Consider the following 14,834-nt stretch of genomic DNA (forward strand, 5'->3'; position numbering starts at 1 on the left):
AGGATATTGGTCCACCAGAGACCTCCTGGCTCCACGTAATATCAATCAGTGAGAGCTCTCCCAGAGATCTCCATCTCAATACTAAGACCCAGCTCCACTCAACAACCAGTGCTGGACGCCCCATGCCAAACAACTAGCAAGACAGGAAAATAACCCCACCCATTAGCAGAGAGGCTGCCTAAAGTCATACTAAGTTCACAGACACCACAAAACACACCACCGGACACGCTCCTGCCCACCAGAAAGACAAGATCCAGCCTCATCCACCAGAACACAGGCAGCAGTCCCCTGCACCAGGAATCCTACACAACCCAATGAACCAACCTTACCCACTGGGGGCAGACACCAAAAACAACGGGAACTATGAACCTGCAGCCTGTGAAAAGGAGACCCCAAACACAGTAAGTTAAGCAAAATGAGAAGACAGAGAAATACACAGCAGATGAAGGAGCAAGGTAAAAACCCACCAGACCAAACAACTGAAGAGGAAATAGGCAGTCTACCTGAAAAAGAATTCAGAGTAATGATAGTAAAGATGATCCAAAATCTTGGAAATAGAGGGAGAAAATACAAGAAACATTTAACAGGGACCTAGAAGAACTAAAGTGCAAACAAACAATGAGGAACAACACAATAAATGAAATTAAAAATTCTCTGGAAGGAATCAATTGAAGAATAACTGCGGCAGAGGAATAGATAAGTGACCTGGAAGATAAAATAGTGGAAATAACTACCACAGAGCAGAATACAGAAAAAAGAATGAAAAGAATTGAGGACAGTCTCAGAGACCTCTGGGACAACATTAAATGCACCGATATTCGAATTATAGGGGTCCCAGAAGAAGAAGAGAAAAAGAAAGGGACTGAGAAAATATTTGAAGAGATTATAGTTAAAACTTCCATAATATCGGCAAGGAAGTAGTCAATAAGTCCAGGAAGAGCAGAGAGTTCCATACAGGATAAGTCCAAGGAGAAAAACACCAAGGCACATATTAATCAAATTATCAAAAATTAAATACAAAGAAAAAATATTGAACGCAGCAAGGGAAAAACAACAAATAACATACAAGGGAGTCCGCATAAGATAAACAGCTGATCTTTCAGCAGAAACTCTGCAACCCAGAAGGGTGTGGCAGGACATATTTAAAGTGATGAAAGGGAAAAACCTACAACCAAGATTACTCTAGCCAGCAAGGATCTCATTCAGATTCAATGGAGAAATTAAAACCTTTACAGACAAGCAAAAGCTAAGAGAATTCAGCACCACCAAACCAGCTTTACAACAAATACTAAAGGAACTTCTCTAGGCAGGAAACACAAGAGAAGGAAAAGACCTAAAATAACAAACCCAAAACAATTAAGAAAATGGTAATAGGAACATACATATCGATAATTGCCTTAAAGGTAAATGGAATAAATGCTCCAACCAAAAGACATAGACTGGCTGAATGGATGCAAAAACAAGACCCGTATATACGCTGTTTACCAGACACCCACTTCAGACCTAGGGACACATACAGACTGAAAGTGAGGGGATGGAAATAGATATTCCATGCAAGTGGAAATTAAAAGAAAGCTGGAGTAGCAATTCTCATATCAGACAAAAAAAACTTTAAAATAAAGACTATACTATTACAAGAGACAAAGAAGGACACTACATAATGATCAAGGGATCAATCCAAGAGGAAGATATAACAATTGTAAATATTTATGCACCCAACATAGGAGTACCTCAATACAAAAGGCAAATGCTAACAGCCATAAAAGGGGAAATCGACAGCAACACAATCATAGTAGGAGACTTTAACACCCCACTTTCACCAATGGACAGATCATCCAAAATGAAAATAAATAAGGAAACACAAGCTTTAAATGATACATTAAACAAGATGGACTTATTGATATTTATAGCACATTGCATCCAAAAACAACAGAGAACTCTTTCTTCTCAAGTGCTCAGGGAACATTCTCCAGGGTAGATCATATCTTGGGTCACAGTCAAGCCTTGGTAAATTTAACAAAACTGAAATCGTATCAAGTATCCTTTCTGACCAAACCGCTATGAGATTAGAAATCAGTTACAGGGGGAAAAAAAAAGTAAAAAACACAAACACATGGAGGCTAAACAATACATTACTAAATAACCAAGAGATCACTGAAGGAATCAAAGATGAAATCAGAAAGTACCTAGAGACAAATGACAATGAAAACACGACAACCCAAAACCTATGGGATGCAGCAAAAGCAGTTCTATGAGGGAAGTTTATAGCAATACAATCCTACCTCAGAAAACAAGAAACATCTTAAATAAACAACCTAACCTTACACCTAAAGCAATTAGAGAAAGAAGAAAAAAACAAATCCAAAGTTAGTAGAAGGAAAGAAATCATAAAGATCAGATCAGAAATAAATGAAAAAGAAATGAAGGAAATGATAGCAAAGATCAATAAAACTAAAAACCTGGTTATTTGAGAAGATAAACAAAATTGATAAACCATTAGCCATACGCATCAAGAAAAAAAGGGAGAAGACTCAAATCAACAGAATTAGAAATGAAAAAGAAAAAGTAACAACTGACACTGCAGAAATACAAAGGATCATGAGAGATTACTACAAGCAACTCTATGCCAATAAAATGGACAATCTGGAAGAAATGGACACATTCTTCGAAAAGCACAACCTTCCGAGACTGAGCCAGGAAGAAATATAAAATATAAACAGACCAATCACAAGCACTGAAATTGAGACTGTGATTAAAAATCTTCCAAGAAAAAACAGCCTAGGACCAGATGGCTTCACAGGTGAATTCTATCAAACATTTACAGAAGAGCTAACACCTATCCTTCTCAAACTCTTCCAAAATATAGCAGAGGGAGGAACACTCCCAAACTCATTCTACAAGGACACCATCACCCTGATACCAAGATCAGACAAAGATGTTACAAAAAAAGGAAAACTACAGGGCAATATCACTGAGGAACATAGATGCAAAAATCCTCAACAAAATAGTAGCAAACAGAATCCAACAGCACATTAAAAGGATCATACACCATGATCAAGTGGGGTTATCTCAGGAATGCAAGAATTCTTCAACATACGCAAATCAATCAATGTGATAACCCATATTAACAAATTGAAGGAGAAAAACCATATGATTATCTCAATAGATGCAGAAAAAGCTTTCGACAAAATTCAACACCCATTTATGATAAAAACCCTCCAGAAGGTAGGCATAGAGGGAACTTACCTCAACATAATAAAGACCATATATGACAAACCCACAGCCAACATCATTCTCAATGGTGAAAAACTGAAACCATTTTCAGTAAGATCAGGAACAAGACAGGTTGGCCACTCTCACCACTATTATTCAACATTGTTTTGGAAGTTTTAGCCACAACAATCAGAGAAGAAAAAGAAATAAAAGGAATCCAAATCAGAAAAGAAGAAGTAAAACTGTCACTGTTTGTTGATGACATGGTACTATACATAGAGAATCCTAAAGATGTTACCAGAAAACTACTAGAGCTAATCAATCAATGTGGTAAAGTAGCAGGATGCAATATTAATGCACAGAAATCTCTTGCATTCCTATACACTAATGATGAAAAATTTGAAAGAGAAATTAAGGAAACACTCCCATTCACCATTGCAACAAAAAGAATAAAATACCTAGGAATAAACCTATCTAAGGAGACCAAAGACCTGTATGTAGAAAACTATAAGACACTGATGAAAGAAATTAAAGATGATACAAACAGATGGAGAGATGTAACATGTTCTTGGATTGGAAGAATCAACATTGTGAAAATCACTATACTACCCAAAGCAATCTACAGATTCAGTGCAATCCCTATCAAACTACCAATGGCAGTTTTCACAGAACTAGAACTAAAAATTTCACAACGTGTATGGAAACATAAAAGACCCCAAATAGCCAAAGCAATCTTGAGAAAGAAAAACAGAGCTGGAGGAATTAGGCTCCCTGACTTCAGACTATACTACAAAGCTACAGTAATGAAGACAGTATAGTACTGGCACAAAAACAGAAATATAGATCAATGGAACAGGATAGAAGGACCAGAGATAAACCCATGCACATATGGTCACCTTATCTTTGATAAAGGAGGCAAGAGTACACAATGGAGAAAAGACAGCCTCTTCAATAACTGGTGCTGGGGAAACTGGACAGCTACATGAAAAGAATGAAATTAGAACACTCCCTAACACCGTACACAAAAATAAACTCAAAATGGATTAAAGACCTAAATGTAAGGCCAGACAATATAGAACTCTTAGAGGAAAACATAGGAAGAACACTCTATGACATAAATCACAGCAAGATCCTTTTTGACCCACCTCCTAGAGAAATGGAAATAAAAACAAAAATAAACAAATGGGACCTAATGAAACTTAAAAGCTTTTGCACAGCAAAGGAAACCATAAACAGGATGAAAAGACACCCCTCAGAATGGGAGAAAATATTTGCAGACGAAGCAACTGACAGAGGATTAATCTCCAAAATATACAAGCAGCTCATACAGCTCAATATCAAAAAACAAACAACCGAATCCAAAAATGGGCAGAAGACCTGAATGAACATTTCTCCAAAGAAGATATACAGATTGCCAACAAACATATGAAAGGATGCTCAACATCACTAATCATTAGAGAAATGCAAGTCAAAACTACAATGAGGTATCACCTCACACCGGTCAGAATGGGCATCATCACAAAATCTACAAACAATAAATGCTGGAGAGGGTGTGGAGAAAAGGGAACCCTCTTGCACTGTTGGTGAGAATGTAAATTGATACAGCCACTATGGAGAACAGTGTGGAATTTCCTTAAAAAACTAAAAATAGAACTACCATATGACCCAGCAATCCCTCTACTGGGCATATCCCTTGAGAAAACCATAATTCAAAGAGAGACATGTACCACAGTGTTCATTGCAGCTCTATTTACAATAGCCAGGACATGGAAGCACCCTAAGTGTCCATCAACAGATGAATGGATAAAGAAGATGTGGCACATATATACAATGGAATATTACTCAGCCTTAAAAAGAAACAAAATTGAGTTATTTGTAGTGAGGTGGATGGACCTAGAGACTGTCATACAGAGTGAAATGAGTCAGAAAGAGAAAAACAAATACTGTATGCTAACACATATATATGGAATCTAAAAAAAAAAAAAAAAAATGGTACTGAAGTACCTAGGGGCAGAACAGTAATAGAGACGTAGACGTAGAGAATGGACTTGAGGACACGAGGCGGGGGAAGGGTAAGCTGGGACAAAGTGAGAGAGTGGCATGGACATATATACACTACCAAACGTAAAATAGATAGCTAGTGGGAAGTAGTCGCATAGCACAGGGAGATCAGCTCGGTGCTCTGTGACCACCTAGAGGGGTGGGATAGGGAGGGTGGGAGGGAGGGAGATGCAAGAGGGAAGAGATATGGGGATATATGTATACATATAGCTGATTCACTTTGTTATACAGCAGAAACTAACACATCATTGTGAAGCAATTATACTCCAATAAAGATGTTAAAAAAAAAAATGGTTCCAGAAAGGTGATCTTGCCTAAATGAAAGAAAAGAGAGAAGGCAGGAAATAGCACATTTGGGGAGGCAGTTGAAAATAGCCTAGGACATTCTAAATGGGGTTGCTGGGGAGACAAATAAAGATCTGGGTCAGCAACATAAATACAGGCCTGGGGGTTTGGAGTAAGTTCATCACCATGGACAACTACGGTGACCGGGATGAGCATTACTCACCAGAAGAGAAAGCAGAGGATGAAGAGTGTCCATAAATGTTAGTAACACCCATTTCTCAGGGCCGCTAATCTAGAGAGACTGACTGAGTCTTTCTTCTTTGAAATTATATGTGATAAACAGCATTTGAAACAAAAAGAGAAGAAAAATGCAAGTTCAGAAGCTCTTGAGCTCTCACCCCTTGTCAGCTTTCTGAAATGAAGTGTCCACTTTGACGGTGTTTTCAAGATCCTGACTCCTTCAAACAAATAAACTCAAGTCAATGACAGTAGAGCTATCTTAGAAGGAGCTAAAATGTCTTATCTGTGTTCAGTGAAGAAAGCAAAACTCCAAGTGTTATCAGGACTTACTGAGTTTAACTGAATAACAAAATAGTCTGTCATATCAGCTCATGGCATTCACACACACACACACACACACACACACACACACACACCAGTCACTCCACCTGGGCATTGGCTCTGCCATCTACTGCTCACTGAAATAACTACAGTTTCTCCTAAAGTCATATATTGGTTGTACAGAATTTATATTCTTAAAAAGGATGTGGATAAATTGGGAGATTGGGATTGACATATACACACTACTATATATAAAATAGATAACTAATAAGAACCTGCTGTATAGCACAGAGAACTCTACTTAATACTCTGTCATGGCCTATATGGGAAAAGAATCTAAAAAAAAAAGAGTGTATATTAAAAAAATAGGATATGGAAAAGAAAATTCAATTAACTGCAAAAGTAAACACAGAAACATGTTCCGAAGTTTTTCTACCAACCAAGGAGCATTAAGCAACATTAAGCAACATATTCAGATGATCAATTAGTCCCTTATATGAGGTGAAAGTATCTGTCAGATGTTCAATCAAATAACTATATTTCCACCTATTCACTTACACATCAACAACAGCTGTATCATAAACCTTGGGACAAGTGCTGGGAATAAAGAGATGTTTTCCTGTCTTAAGGGGTTTGATCTTATTCTGTTATCATGTTCAGACAATTTTGGTTGCTCATAATGTAATGCTTAGAATAGAAATAAAAGGAATAAAATTCTGTAGGTACATATAAAAACATTTATTACCCACTATTGAAGTCAGCTGGAAAACTGATTTTGTCTATTTTATTATTAATTTTAGGTATGTTTAAGTGTTCCAATAAAGCATACTTTATCATATCTACAATTACACAGATATAGATATATAGATATAGATATAGATCACTGTACCTTATATTTCTTTCAGAAGATCTGTTGGTTTCTGTATATGCACTTGGCTTAGGTGGACATATCTGCCTATATTTTTCAAGTTAAAGATAATGTCTGTTAGGTAAGAAAACACTTCTCTGTTAGATTTAAATTTATGAGAAAACATTTACATTCAAAGAGATGAAAGTGTGTTTGAACAATAGCACTACTGGAGATAAAAATCTTCTAAATATGTTCATGTTCATTTTATTTTAGTTGCCAGTCATCAATAAAGCATTTTTACACTTATCTCTATTAGATAATAATACAATATTTCAAATAATAAGAATTATTTTTTGTTAGGTATCAGAGGGATATTTTTCTCAAAGACTTATCCCGTTTGAATACTATCAAGAAATATGTTTGCTCAGATAAGATGGTAAACACTTTCATATTTCCAGTACACCCACCACATTGAGAAAGACCACATTGAGTTGTTAGAATTAAATTTTACAGTGCTAGGTTCTGTTACAATTTGTGATATAAGACTTTTCTCTGCTCTTTTTCTAAGTATCTGATTGGCCTACTTATACATTCTTGCTTTTTCTCAAGAAATTATATTCAACTATTTTTTGGTACTCCTGAGGACATGTGTTAATTACATAGGAAACACTTCCCTTTCATATTCTTTCATTAAAGTCATCTTGCTGTGATTAAAGTAATCAGGGTTTTAACATGCAAGTTGTCCTCATTTTATATTTAAGATATTTGTGGAAGAAATAAATTAGAGTAGTAAAAATGGATTAGACCAATTCCCATGAAATCTAGCTTCTTTTGAATCTGTACAAGGTCACTGCTCTAGAGTCCCGAGTTTCAGTTTAGAATTTAGGTGGTACTAACACCAACTTTTTTTAGCCCCCTAAAAAATCCTATTCAAATTAAGATTTAGTTGTTCAGTACTATCAAAGTAAAAGGAAAAATAATGTAAGATAGAAAGCCTGAGAAGTTATTTTTAAGAGTATAATTATAACCATTGCACAAATTAAAAATTATAAATCTGGCCTATATTTTAATTAATTCAATGAAGAAGTATTCTCTTAACATTAAAAAAAAGTATCCTCTCCTCCCAAGGACAAAATTTCAAAGGTACTGTGAAGTTTCACTGAATAGAAATTCAGACCTGGGTTTTTAACACGTTAGGTTGAATGCCTAAAGCTACATAGCCCTGCCACCCAATCAGCATTTTCTGGCTGAAGTTACCCTCTTAATAAAGAATAGTTCTCAAATTGTATTGCGTGTTGTCAAAAGAATCACCATCAAAAAGTAAAACTACAAAAGAATCAAAGGCAGGCCATTAAGAGAATCTAATGTAATCAGTCTTCATTGAGATACCATTTTTTAAATCTCTCAATAATAATGGAAATGTGCCATGTAGGTCTTGAAAAACAGTTCGATACGATTAAACTGTTTAACAGGAACACATGGGAAGATGTTCAGATCTCTGAATTTGTTTTTAAGTATTAATTATAGAGCACTGGAGATTCAAAGTAGAAAAGCAAGTCTGTCTCTTTTTCTTGGTTCGGAGACAAGTTAATTAGAACATTTTTTCAAAATTTGTGATAGTTTTGAAATAAATTACAAATGTCTCAATTAAAATAAGACTAAAGAACTACCCACTTCCTGGACATGACTACTGTTTAGTTTCTATATTGAAAGTGTACTTCCATAAGACAAGTAATGGCCATAAGTATCCAACGACAAACATAAATACACGTTTGTGTGGGCAAATAGAATTAGAAAATCTTTCCAAGTGCTTCTTCAGTGAATATGCACACTAAAGATACCCACGCTTTGCACAAAACAAGTCACAATTCATTTGCTTTCATTTCCCTTGAACTTCATTTTGCAAGAAATTCTGGAGTGCTAGGTCTTACCTGTTATCCTGCCTCAGCTGGTTAGGAGATGAAACTGAAGAACTGGGCTTTGGAGGTATTGGAGGGTGAACAGTTGGTTCCCTTCAGAACAGAAACAGCAGTTCATTTCACCATGGAAACACAGTAAATTTTAGCATCTATTCACCAAATGCATTTATTGTCTATATGGAAATATCTCATGCATCTTACAACCCCTGTGCATGAGCTACCTGAAAGGCCAGGATCTTTGGAGCTCTAAACTTTAAATAAGTCAAATTACAGGTATTTTTAAAGTTCATTTAATCAGATTTTTGGAAACCCTGTCTTCCCCAACTATAGTTTGAAACATAATGTGTTCTTTAAACAGCTTAATATTTTACTAGACTGTCTCACTCAAGTTGTGACATTTTGGGTCAGCAGCGCATAGCATAGTAAATGGTTCTTGGGCATTAACATATAAGCTTCCTTAGGAATTATGCCAACTATCAAGCTGCTACGGAAACAGCAAGAAAGGTTTTTAATTCCACAGACCTCAAGGTGAAGTTGATTTGAAGCTCTTAACTAAATTGGACTTAAATATTGTCAGCACAGGCCAGTTTGATGCTGGCAAAGCTTACATACACTGTCAGCCTAAACTTTCCAACAAAGTGCCAAGGCAGCCTCTGAGCTGGCATGATTTGATCACCCAGGAACTAGAGCAGGCAATTATGGGCATATATGGGAGGGAGTCAGAACTTTACCTAGGGCACGTCACTCCCCCACCCTGAAACTCCCACCTCAGTGGTTCCCCATTATCCTCAAGATAAATTCCATAAAAGTATCCCTGTGATCTAGACTCTCTGTACCCCTCTGGCTTCTGCAGCGCCTAAGCAGGGAGTGCTACCTGCAGCTACCTGCAGGGAGCAGGTAGGCTCTGGGGTCAGGCTGCCTGAATTGCCAGCTGTGTGACAATGGCCTAAACTGATTCCATTTCTTCATTTGTAATAACTCTTCCAATGGGATTGTTGGGGTGTTGTCAGGACTGAATGAAATCATGATTTTATTTAACACATTTATTGGTAGCTTTCTATGCACACAGCACTCTACAAAGTGGATGATTCCCCTGTTCTCAAAAGGCTTTCAATACACAAATAAATATATGACAGATGAAGAAAAGTACTAAGAAGAAAATAAAACAGAGTAAGAGAATATAGAGTGATGGTGTGGGAACACCTGTCTGTGAGGTGAAATTTGAGCCAAGACCTGAAGGAAGTGGTAAAATGAGCCATGAGGATATCGGAGGAAGAGCATATAAATATGGGCATCATCAGGTTCGAGATGGCCTCTAACCCTTGAAACTGGATGAGATCACCAAGGAAGTCAGTGCAGGTAGAGACGAAAAGAGGGCCAAGCGACCCCTGACCCCTGCAATGTCCGGACGTCAAGAATATGAGAGGGAAACAGTAAAAGAGTCTGAAAAGAAGTAGCCAAGGAGAAGAGAAATATGAGGGTGTGGTTCCGGGAAGTCAAGTGAGACAAGTGTTTCAAGAAGCATTTGATCTGTCAAGCTGCATTTGGCCATGCCAAATGCTACGGACAGAGCAAATCAAACAAGAGTGGGGAGTTACCATGGTGTTGGCAATATGGTGGTCATTGTTAACCCAGATAAGGGCGGTTTTGATGGAGCAGTGGTGAAAAAACCTTCTAGGAGTGGATTTAAGGCAAAATGGGAGGCAGAGGCATTGATGTAGATACTTCTTTTGAGGCATTTTGCAGTGAAGAGGGAAGAGAAAAATGGGAAGTTACCTGAAGGCTGATAGGTCAAGGAAGGTTACTAGAGTATGTAGATATGTTGATGGGAATGATCCAGTTAAGACAGTAAATTTGATGGTGCAGGAGAGTGAGCAGAAAATTGCTAGACTTGGGAAACCAGGAGACCTAGGGCACAAGGGGGGAGGTTGGTCTTGGATGGAAGCACAGAGAGCTCACTCATTTGATCCTTGCTTCAATCCCAGAGGTAAGTATTCTGCTTCTTCCTATTTTACAGATGAAAAGACTGAGGCACAGAAAGTGAAAATAAATAACCCATGATGATACAGCTGGTAAGGGGCAGAGTGAGAAATCCAAACCAGGAAGTCTGGCTCCATAAGCCCTCCCCCAGCCGTGCTGCCTTTCAAGGACTCTTTGGGCAACACCAATGGCTTAGTTGAGGTTAAGGCTCATGGAATTAAAATAAGGCTAGTAGCCATTGTTTTCTTTTGCCACGTTCAGCAGCTTTAGGAGCAGGAATGGACTAAACAGAGAGTTGGATTTAACGAAGTTTCTAATTCAGCCAAGAAAGTGGAACAAAGAATGATGACAAGGGAAGGGGTACGCAAGGAAGCAATTGCAGCAAGGGACCGTGGGATCTGAGACGGACATGGAGGGAACTGAGGATATGAGGGGAGAGGAGCTGTGAAAAGATGGTAGAATCAATGGATTGGTGGTTGTGGTGGGGCTGGAGAACTGGAATCAGAGGACTAGAGGGACTGAGCTGGATAGAGTAGATAAAATGAGTAGATAGAAAATGGAAGCCAGAAAGGGAAAGCTTTGAAATTGAAGTTTTGTAGTGTGCGTGGTTACTTACAAGGGCAAGATCTACGGGGGGCTGGGGTAGGACAATGGACAAGATCATTGGAGAGAAGATCAAGAAAGTGAAAGGCCAGGATGGGGAAGGATCCACTACATGGATTTGGAAATCACCAGGCATTATGACAGGAGGGGTATTTGTGGGAGACGATGAACCCAGGGCCAAAGTCTCCACAGAGTGAGGGTGAGTGGCTCAGAGACCTTCGGATGACTCCAGTGAGGAAGAGAAGCTCATGATGGCATGGCTTCAAAGAGGATGAGGAGATTTAAGGAGGAGGGAGTTAAAATTGATAGGAAGTAGCAATATGGAGCAAACAGGATCCCGCCTCTTCCTCCAGACCCTGTGATACATGGGATTAGAAGAAAAGCAGCCCTCACTGAGAGACGAGCCTGAAGAGGAGTGAGTTTTGATGATACTGGATGATGCATCCAGGAAGGTTCCGTGGACGGGTTCGAGGGGTTGGGATGCTGTTAGGTTGGGTCATGTTCAGCGATGCACAGAGCTCTGTGGGGATGGTCCAGGTGACAAGAAATGATCTGATCGGGGTTCCCATGGGGATCCATGGCCACAGGGATGGGGGACATGAAGGAATTAGTCCTGAAGCTTTCTGGCAGTGTGGTAGTGAGTTCCTGGGTGATGGGCCGTGGAGAAGCAGACACAGAGCCTGGTGGGTCTTCTGGTTCTTGTGTTGATGGTGGCTTTGAAGCCAGCAGGAGGGCACGTAAAGCATTAGAGCACCTCCTAGCTCAGTTTAAGTGCTGTGGCTGTTGCACTCATCCCATACAAACCCAGCGCTGCAGCTGGGCCAAACCACTTGCACTTCCTAAACCCATCTCACCACAACAGCACATTCTCTCTTCTCTCGGGCATACCTCCTTCTCCCTTTCACCTGGATACTCGCCTTACCCTTCAGACTCTATCTTGGGGATTACTGTCTGTAGTGGTACCCAACGCTGTAGTGAATACATTTCTATGTCTTCCCATAGCACACCTTCTTCACAACCCATACCATGCTGTTCTGAATTACACAGAATTTTTTTGTTTCCACCCTGGCTGCACTGAAAGCCCTAAAAGTATAGTTGTATCCCAAGTACTAGGATTATATATGATGTTGGTGCCCAAGAAAGATGTGTTGAAAGGTGGGGGGATTGGCTGAAATTCTATTTGGTAAGGAGGAAAATGGGTACTGAAGAGCGACCTAAAACTTTTAAAATCTGTTCAAGTTTAGCTGTCCCATAGAAGTCCATTGTCCATTGTTGATTCCACTACCTAATACCTAGTAGGTGCTGGGCGCTCAGATGAGCTATTGAGTAACATGATATGCCTGGGAAAAAATAATTTACAGGAAAATAGCTGCCCCATTCTAACCTAATGTTAGATTTTACAATTAGATGTTATTTTATTTATATTGATTACCATCATCTTCCCTTCTCAAAACATATCCCTGCGTTGGGAATAATGTAATGTCACTCAAGTGATAATGTGTGTTTCATGTATCTGTGTTGATTAGCTGATTATATGCTTCTCTTCCAGGGATAGAGGAAAGGGTAAGAAGGTGGTCAGTCCCAGCTATTAATGAAAAAGCACTGGATATCTGAAAACAGGCAGGAGAGCAGTAACAAGAAGGAAGGGAGGATTACAAAAAAGGAGACAAGGGATGGTGCCCAACTTTGCTTATGCCAGAATCACACTGATAAAAAGCTAAATTTCTTCCATGTAAAGTGGCTAAGCCCTCAAAGAGGTGGGTAAATATTGACTGGGTGTGTCTGAGAGTCAAAGATGAGTAGAGAAGAAGATCTGGGTGCACAGGAAAGAGATGGCTTGGGGAAAGAAAAGGTAGGCGTGCAGTTGTGAAGGCTAGGAAAAGCAGAGGAGCGTATTTATTTCTGAGGGTGATGCATTTACACGCCTGTTGGCCTGGGCCAGGGCAAGTCCACACTGAGGGCAATCCACCTCAAAGGAGCTTTCATTTGCATCCCTGCAGTGACAGCCACAGATGACAGAACCCCGGCCCTGAGGACAATGAGAGGAGTCATTCATGCTGTGCCAGGAGCTCGAGGCCATGCCAAGCAGGGGCATTAGAATGTGAGAGCGAGGCAGGAAGCTGTGGCCCGGAATGTTTTAAAGAGACAAAAACGAGAGACATTCATGTGGAATGATCCTGTTTGAACACCACTTTGAGAAACACTGTTTAAGCTTGGATGAGTCGACCCTGGTTCTCCCCTCTGTCTTTCCCTCAACCCCATAAGACATTTGCAGGGTCAATGACACCACACTAGTGGCTATAATTATAAAGAATAATTTTCAGGAATCAAAAGGCAGCTTTCCCCAGCAACATGTGAAAACTTGCAGATTGTAGCCCAAAGGCCAGAGCTAATAGAAATAACACTGTCAACTTGTTCATATTTCCTCATTTTAATATGCTGCTGCAAACATCACTTTTTTGCATTACGGCTTTTTTGGAAAACATGCTTGGCTCTGTGACTTCTGTTCCAGACTGACTTTGAGAAGAACATTTCTATTACTCAGCACAGGTCAAGGTTGAAAGAATAATTGACTCTAAGAGTTGATGGTGAGTTTTCTTTTCACTTTCCATCATGCTTAGCTTTTGTGTCCCACAAATAGAATTTTTATTCCAACAATGGCAAAGGAGAGGGAAATTATATTTTTTGAGTAACATGTCAACTTGACCAAGTTCTCACATACTTTATTTTATTCAATGCACACATCTATCCTGTGGAGTGTATATGTTTTTTTTTTTTCACTGAGTCTAAAAAAAGGTGAGTAATTTGCCCTGGATCACACTGCTAGTGACTCAGCCAAGGTTTTAACCTAGTCTTTCTCATGTCAAATCCCATGCTTTTTCCTCTATCACACTGTATCAAACCAATACTCTTCCAGGTATGACCAGTGAAAATCTAAGAACAATAGGTTGTCCTGCATTATTTCCTTGCCCAAGAAAGCATCAGTTCAAAAAGCACTTATTCCACAACTGCCCTCGTTATAATGTTAGGACACATAACGTATGAGGCAAAGTTGGGCATTCAAAGACTAGAAAAGGTGTGGTGTGGTCCATGGTCTCAAAGAGCTTACAGAACGCAAGGCATTCTAAACAGTCAAACGAATCTTTAGATTCTTCGCTCAAAAGAATGATTGCTGTAACAATGTCTCACTTTCAGTGGCCAAGGACCATTTCAATGAGCCACACCACAACAATGGAGCATGCACTGGACTAAAATTCCAGAGACCTATGTTTTACACTAGTTTTGCCACTAACTTTGATTTGATCCTGGAAAGAACACTGATCCTCTCTGAAGAATCTGAAGAATGAAGAATTCTTCATTTA

The 14,834-nt window shown here is 39.1% G+C and overlaps 1 protein-coding gene across 1 annotated transcript in view; it reads right to left on the reverse strand.

Moving 5' to 3' along the window:
• Nucleotides 1-14,834, reverse strand: part of SCEL (sciellin) — a 310,050-nt gene that overhangs the window by 62,180 nt on the left and 233,036 nt on the right. The window contains exons 10-11 of the mRNA XM_061170721.1: nt 8,902-8,982; nt 7,010-7,075 (exon numbers count right to left, since the gene is read on the reverse strand). Of these exons, the coding sequence (XP_061026704.1) occupies nt 7,010-7,075; nt 8,902-8,982 (147 nt within the window). The remainder of the gene's footprint in view (nt 1-7,009; nt 7,076-8,901; nt 8,983-14,834) is intronic.

The sequence above is a fragment of the Eubalaena glacialis genome, chromosome 16 (genome assembly GCF_028564815.1).
Source record: "Eubalaena glacialis isolate mEubGla1 chromosome 16, mEubGla1.1.hap2.+ XY, whole genome shotgun sequence".
Classification (NCBI taxonomy): Eukaryota; Metazoa; Chordata; class Mammalia; order Artiodactyla; family Balaenidae; genus Eubalaena; species Eubalaena glacialis.